At 47.2% G+C, this 7890-nt stretch overlaps 1 protein-coding gene across 1 annotated transcript in view; it reads left to right on the top strand.

The window, feature by feature from the left end:
- Nucleotides 1-2386: 2386 nt before the first annotated feature.
- Nucleotides 2387-7890, top strand: part of FBXO42 (F-box protein 42) — a 36043-nt gene continuing 30539 nt past the window's right edge. The window contains exons 1-2 of the mRNA XM_009895384.1: nucleotides 2387-2636; nucleotides 5130-5246. Coding sequence (XP_009893686.1) covers nucleotides 2387-2636; nucleotides 5130-5246 — 367 coding nt within the window. The remainder of the gene's footprint in view (nucleotides 2637-5129; nucleotides 5247-7890) is intronic.

Raw genomic sequence — 7890 nt, 5'->3', positions numbered from 1 at the left:
ATTCCTGCACTTCTCAGCTGATTTCCTGCAGCAGGTTTTGGACATTATTTAGAAGGTAAATAAAAGCTGTTGGGGAAACACATAATCTTTGCTTCTAAACCTTAGTAACACAACAGATGTCTTGTGTGAACCTGTGGAGCCCAGGCTTATGTTTGGCGTTGTCACCCGCAGGTGTCCCATTGTACCTGATCGGGATGTAAATGCTCTTCTGTTTGGTTTTCTAGCACATTTTTAGGGTGTGAAATGCCTTCTGCTCCGCCTGGGTAGATGTGCTGCTCTCTGTTTTCCCAAACCCTGAGATAGGGACCGACCTTCCTTACTCTGAACTCCCCGGCTCCAGCGAAACCGCATCCCGAGGTTGGAGTACCGGCAGCCCCTGGCTCCCTGCCATGCTGTGTCAAGATGGAAATCAGCACATACGCTTCACGACGATAGACGTTTTTGCTTGGAAAAGACCCAACCCTCTGGTTTTTAATTATTCTTTTAGTGCAGCTCTGCGATTTTTTATTTTTTTTTTTTCCCCTTCACATTTCCATTTCTTAATGTTTGAGAATTCGTGTATTATCTGCTGCGTAATGCCGTTTGGCAGCGGCGGCGCTTGTGTCAAAGCGTTTGGGTTTCAGCCTTTCTCTGTCATAACATTGACTCTAAGAAGGATTTCTGACACGGGAAAACGTGCGGAGCATCTGTTAGGATGATAACTATAAGTTTAATTTTGACGTGGTTTCTCCCAAAGATTGACAGCCCCATGGATTTTCTGAAGCTGCTTCATCGGGGAACCTGACAAAAGTGGAGAGTAATGCTGTCGAACGTCATTTTTCTGAGCAAGAATTAGTTGTCATGCCAAGCTTTTCCGCTCCACATCTCCGCCGTCTGCTATTCCCAGGGCTCTTCGGCTCGGTGTATGCCGGGATGGGAAAACCCTGGGTTTAGCTGGGGAAGACAGCAGAGTTTGCATTGCTGGAAGCTTGTGACAACAGCTTCGTTTATTCCTGATAACTAGGTAACTTCAATTCCTTCCGGCCATGTTTTCTGCAATACTGAGTGTGGTAAAAATAAAATACTATAGTTTATGACCACCGTGGTGCCAAGTTACTTGTATTTAAATAACGTTGGGCAAAAAGCTGTGTGGTGTGTTCCCTTTTGAGGAGCAGGTTTGCTTCCTGGGCTCGCTGCGGGTGGCATTTGTCCCATGGACTGTGTTGATCTGCATCCCATCGTCTCGGTCGATCTGGGACCTGGGCAGCCTCTGCCCCGTGGTGTCGGGAGAAACTCGCGCTGAGCGACATAAGAGCTGAGAGCTTGCCCTGTTTTGGGTCCCTCATTACAACCTGCTGTGCTAGGAAAAAGACAAAAAGGGAATTTGTGATTGTAGTTTCTGGAAAAGGAAGTCCCTGCATCATCCTCGTGAGTTATTGTGGTGTGAGTTATCAATCTGTGTGTAGTCACGGAGCAGTTGCATCCCTTGGTCTTCACACAGCCGTGCTGGAAGGGAAAACTGTCACCGCTCTCCCCAAAACAGGTCGGCTGCTTCCTAGGAAATAGGGTCCAGGGATTTGTTTCGCAGCAATGGGCATGGGTTTAACTGCAGACCATGCCAACTGGCCAAATTGGACGCAGCCACTGGTTAAGATGGATTTATTTCAGGATGTATTTCTGTCATCGGTATGGTACCTTATACTTAAGATGTTTTGAATAGCTGGAGGTACAATATTTGATATTCCAGCCTTTCAGCAGCAGTAAATCCTGTGGGGGTTTTTTTTTTCCTCACCTACAGGGGGGTGTTAAGGGGGAATGGGACAGGGATTTTTTCCCCTTGCTGCAGAGAAGTTGCTTGGGGTAAAGCAGGCTGGCTGGCCAAACTGGTTTCACAGGGGAGGAGGGGCTGCAAAGCTGTCGCTTCCATCCTGGCTCGCCGTGGGTTGCTCTGTGTTCGGTGGGGATCCTTTTCCCCCATCGCTGCCGGGTCCCACGATGTAATCCAGCGGGGGTAATCCAGCGCGGCGGTAATCCAGCTGGGGTAACGCAGTGCGGCGGTGTGATGCCTTGTCGCACCCAGCAAGGGAGCAGGGCTTCAAGAGGCTGCGATTCCTCCAGCGGGTTTATATTTTTTCTCTCTGGTACCGTCTGTAGGCGATGGTGGGGCTGAGTGTGATGAGAGATGAAGAAGTGGCCTGAGAAAGCGCTGCGCCGATGGAGAACGGCGTGTTCCTAAACTGTGTGCAGCCTGCTTCAAAGCTTTGCAAAAACCGCGTCCTCGACTTAGGATTTGCTGTGGTAGAGCTTGATGTGGAGGCATTTCTGATGCCTGAGATTTTCTTTGTGACCTTACAGTTGTCTTTTTTTTTTTTTTTCCCCCACCTCTGAAGCTGTGAAGTGGAATGCCATGGCCAGTTCCTCGGACAGTGAAGATGACGGTTTCATGGCCGTGGATCCAGAAGACGCTGTGGTCGAAGGGACGATGGAGCAAGACGATGAGCCGCATGCTGAGCTGGAGGTCGAGGAGACCAGGCATAACAGATCGATGTTGGAGCTCCCAGAAGAGGTTTTGGAATATATCCTCTCCTTCCTTTCGCCGTATCAGGAGCACAAAACTGCTGCCCTTGTCTGCAAACAGTGGTATCGACTAATCAAAGGTACAAACAGCTGTAGTGAAAGTGCATTATTTTTTTTTTTTTAATTGTGGGAACAGAGATTCCTATCCCAACTGCTCTTTGCTTTGCTTTAGCCTCGCCTGTTGTTTTCCCCCTTTAACTCAAAAAATTAGATTTCCATAAAATGCCAGAAAAGCAGCTACGGCCATCGGGTCACTTGCTTTGCTGAAGGCATTGCAAATAATGGCGCAGAATTGAGCCTCTCGGCCTCTTGTGCTTTAAAAGAGTGAAACCCCAAACCCTGTGCGATGCAGCCGCTCGCTTACGTTGCCTTTGAACGCTCCCCGTGCACTGCTGACGTGCAGCACTGTTGAGCTTGCATTCAAGCTTCCTCTCCACCACCCAGCATTCCCCTGTTGCCGGTGTCCCATGTCTAATGTGGCTGTAATTGTGCTTCGCTTGCATCTTCCTCAGTAATTAACGCTCCCAAAGCTTATCCTTTTGGCTGGAAACAAAACCGTGTCTGGTTCTTACGGCTCTGCTGAAGATAAGTGGTGTATAAAATCTACATTAATATAGATCTACATATTCAGACTTCCTGAAAGAGTAGCCCTGAGATACAGATACTTCGCTGTGCCTCCGTGCGGCATTAATTCCGAAGCCTTATGGGGATATTTTAATGCTAGATATATATGATACAACAACTAGGTAGGTAAAGTTTGGATTAAGGGTACAAGCAAAGCTGTCTGCTTTGGTAATTTTTGAATACGTTGGATGATTTCTGTTAAGTTTCTGTTGGGGATGCGCATTTTGATGGCAAGCTTCATTAAAAAACAGACAGTTTAAGAGAAGACCACAGTTAAATCTGGAGGAAGTGAGGCACGCTGCTGCACGAGGGTAACTTGTTTCTTCTGGAAAATGCAGGGCGGTTGTCAGGTGAGCAACGCCTTTGGCAGGCGTGTGGGGTGATGTCTAATTTGTGGACTTCTCTGCACATGTGAAAGCATTGCTCAGATTCCAGGCATTTTCTGCCTTGCCCAGAGTTTAACAGGCTGAAGGTTAAAAAAACCACAGGTACTTCAGAAGCGAGCATTGCACAAAATTACTCTTTTTGCGTAATTTTGGGTCAGCAGCAGCCTGCGCCCCTGTTGAAAGGGTTTTTTTTCTGAGTGTCCGAGGCTCTTGAGTTGCTGCTTGGGTACGCTTTCTCACGCGTGCTTGTTCCCGGAGTGGCCTTAAGAGATGCAGAGGATGCAGCTGGAATGAACAAGCACCTGGTGATTCACCCCAAAAAAAAGCGACTGTGGGAAACGTCCCTGGAGCGGAGGGGAGGGATGAGCAGCCCGAGACGCAACGTGGCATTGGAATGAGTTGTCCATGGCTCAAATCTCAGGGGATGAGTGGTAGTGGGCAGCCGTGCCGTTTTTGCAGCAATTATTGCAAAAAAAAGGAGTGGGGAGCGTAATCGCCAACCTGCTTGCTGGGAAGCAGAGAGGTCACTCGAGGTAAACACTTGATTTGTTTTCTTCTGGTTAATTTTTCCTGTTTATCAGGATACATCTGCTGTGAAATCCTACAGTTCGGATTACATTTCCCGCGTGACTCTCGAGGACCAGCTGCTTGAGGACCCCGGGCTTCATTTTATTTTATTTTTTTTTTAAACTTCCTGCTTTATATCCTCAAGTGTGATTTCTTGCTGGAGGGGTTCCTGGCATGGGGCTTTCAGTAAGCACATCCTTGGGCTGAAAAAAATCTGGGCAGGTCGTGGCATCCTCAGTGCAAGGGGCTGCCGTAGCACAGCGGATGCCACCGAGCATCTGCTGAGCTGCTGCAGTCATAAATCTTCACCAGACCCTTTTTTTTGGGTGGATTTTTTTGTTTTTTTTTTTTTTTCCCATGGGGAGCAGTTTCTGGGCCTTCTCAGGGCAAACACAGACACGTGTACTCCATACACAGAATTAATGGCAGCTCTGGGGCTGGCCTGCTCCACGGAGGAGTTGTTGTCGGCCGGATCTACTCCCTCGCACGGCTAAGGAGGAATATTTTCACCGGAGACACACTGAGTTTTATCACTGATGTCTCCTCTCATATTTATTGTCAATTCCTGTGCAGTAGCTGCATGCACGTGCTTAAAAACTCGTTATTGCACGTTATTTGTCCCTTAAGGTCCGTTAAGGGAAGGGCAGCTGCTCCTCTGGGGCTGTGATTAGGGGACAGCAGGTTTGTGTTGCAGCAGAGGAGGCTGGAAACCAGCTCCGCAAAGGCTTCCCACGTGCTTACCTTTCACAAAGGCTTTGCTTTACCGAGCCAGAGCCGACAGATATCGGAAATGTCGTGAATCAGTTTGGTGAACGTTGCCGATTTCCACGTTTGCAGAGTCCCTTTTCTTTTTTCTCTTTAATCCTCTGAATTTCCACCAGTGTTTTGTAATCTAAATACAGGTTTTCTTTATAATTGCTGTCACTTGTGCAACTGTGCGGGCACAGTTTGTTCCTAACGTGCCCCAGATTTTGCTGACATCTTGTTTTTCCCTAGGTGTGGCCCATCAGTGTTATCACGGCTTTATCAAAGCGGTGCAAGAAGGCAACATTCAGTGGGAGAGTCGCACTTACCCCTACCCTGGAACCCCCATCACGCAACGCTTCTCGCACAGTAAGTAGCTGCTGGGAGAAGCTCCGCTCCCCCTTCTTCGGCTCTGATTTGCGACGGGAAGCTGTACCCAGGGGTTCGCGCTGTCACCGGGGATCGAGCGGTGCCGCGCGTGCCCATCGCTGCGGCAGGGTTTCGGCCGGTCGGTGTAACGCACACCTCTGCCAACGCAAAACCAGGGAATTCAGTAGCTGCTCGTCGTGGTTATGGGCTCGTTGCTCATCGGAGATGTGATTCTGTGAGATGCTACCGGCGCTAGGGTGGGATTTTTGCTTTCTGGTTTTGCAAATTTTACACCCGGGTTTCTTCCGCAGCTGCCCTCACGCTGAGCTTTGTGTCCCCTTCAATAGAAACCTCACTTAGCCTCTAGACTCAGGTCGTTACCAGCAAAGCCGACGAGTTTGCGTACCCGCAGTGCTCGGGGATGTATGCTGGCTGCTTTTACAGCAGATCATCTTCTACATCTGTCAGTAATACAGTTTGGAGGAGACCGAGTATGGCTTGCTCCAAAATAAAACACACAACTACGGGTGAGAAGCGTTGAGGCAAGCGTATCTCAGGCACAAAATAGACATTATCGGCCCATCCGTTAATAAACGCCTCCGAGACCAAGGCAGCAGAAATGCTTTGCCCATCAGAGCGTATTACAGACCTGATACTGCACTCTGTCTTTCTTGGAAGCCACATCACAATAAAAAAAGACAAATTAGTGCTTGAAACCTAGAAAGAAAAGTGTTTTGATACATAAAATAGGTTGGTCACGATGCCTATTTTCTATGCTATCTGTCACTCTAGACATTTCTCTATCATTTTAAGACCCTTATGATTATGTAGCATTTATTTTGGGGGGTGGGGTGGGGATTTCTTTACACATAAATGAATTTTCGCTGATAGAAGTAAACGATTCGATTGACACTGCCGCTTAATGTAGGGGTGAATTTTTGCCCTGCTTCCAAGTTTCTGGAGAGAAGAGAGAAAGAATTCCCATTGAGGGAAAGATACTTAAATAAAACTTATTTGTACTGCAATAGCATCTAGCTGCCTCAGCCTGCTCTGCCAGGCGACGCAGTCAAATATGACAAAAATTCAGTCTTTGTGGCTTCGTCTCTGGGTCTGAGCCCTCCGGGAGGCAGATCTTCCGGGGAGCAAATTTCATTTTTCTAAAGGTAAATAAACCTGGGGTAAGCTGTGCCATTCCAAGAGCAAGCAGGCGTAAGATTTTCATATTCCCTAGTAATAATTTATGAAGCAACCGATGCACAGCCTCCTGCCAAGACAAGTCCAGGAGACGCTGCGGGAAGTTCTGGTGAAGTCATTGCGCTCTTCAAAGATTTCCTTGTCCTCCTAAAGAATAAAAAAAAGGCACCACCATTCATAGCTTGTTTTTTAAGCAGCCGTGTTAGTAAAGCACTTCTTAATGACTTGTAGATTTGCATGTATTTCCCCTCAATTTTTGCAGCCTTTCTGCAACCGGTGAGCTTTAAGGCTAGCAAGAAATTCCCTGAAGGAGACCCAAATATTGCACCGAGGACTGCTGTGTGCGATGTAATTTATTCTGCTGCCCGCCGGGGGCTTCCTCTGAGCGTGCTGCTCTTGTACTCCGTCCAAAATGAGTTGTCTTACTAAAGCCATTGCCCTGGGAGCATGTAATCTGTATTAGCCTCGTATTTGACAGTGTCCTGTCTCTGGTCAGCCCTCGGTTGCTACAGAAGCATTATTAGCGCACTTGATGCGCAGAAAGCTAATCTGGATTAACTTGTTTGTTGAATTAAACTGATTTTTTTTTTTTTTTTTTTTCCTAAGCGGTTCTCCAGATCTGCGGTATCTGCTTTCCCTCCGACAAAGCGTTGGGTGTTTGTGGGTGGATTCCAATATTAAACTGCAGCTACAAATCCTTAAAAGCAAAAAATTCAAACTCTATCGGCAAACCTGTGCCCTAAAATACTAAGATGCGGTGAGGCGAGGTGAAGGGAGAACAGGAGGTTTGGGGAGTGAGGGAGGACTCGCAAACCCCATTTTTTTTTTTTTTTTAATTTTTTTTTAAATTTTTTTAGGGGTGAGGGATTTGCCAGGTTTTGTGGGAAGATTTCCTCTACCGTGCACGAGTGATTTGAAGTCAACAGGCAATGGTAGCTGGCATCAGAGGGCTCTCTCTCTTCCTGGGTTTATTAGAAATATCCCAGAAATGCTCAAAAGGACGAGTGAGAGAATTTTAAGTAGTTAGAGGTCGCTATGTCTTCTATCAATTTTGAAGGGAGCAATAGAAAAACTGTTTGATAAGGAATAATTAATGGCAGTTGCTGTCGTCTCGTGGGGAGGGAGCGTTTGGCAAGGGCTTTAATCGTACAACTGATAACAAACTTTATGGATGAGCTGCAGCTTTTCTGAAGGTTTTCTAAAAGTTTTTTGAAAGACTGAAGCTGCGGAACATCATACAGTATCAGCGATGGTGTTTTTTCGATGCACGCGTACTGGAAGAAACACTTCACGCGTAGGTTTTGGAGCCGAACACCAGGTATAATGTTTGCAGTAGTCATGTAATTCTTCTGTAGCCCTAACGTATGAGCCTCCAAATATCATAGCAGGGCGATGACTCATGTGGTTAAATAACTGGCCGCAATCAGAAAGCGATGTCAGAAGGCGCAGG

Source organism: Charadrius vociferus, unplaced genomic scaffold, assembly GCF_000708025.1.
Source record: "Charadrius vociferus isolate BGI_N301 unplaced genomic scaffold, ASM70802v2 scaffold1091, whole genome shotgun sequence".
Classification (NCBI taxonomy): domain Eukaryota; kingdom Metazoa; phylum Chordata; class Aves; order Charadriiformes; family Charadriidae; genus Charadrius; species Charadrius vociferus.
Note: the sequence above shows the minus strand (reverse complement) of the source record. Positions and strands in the feature narration are given on the sequence as shown.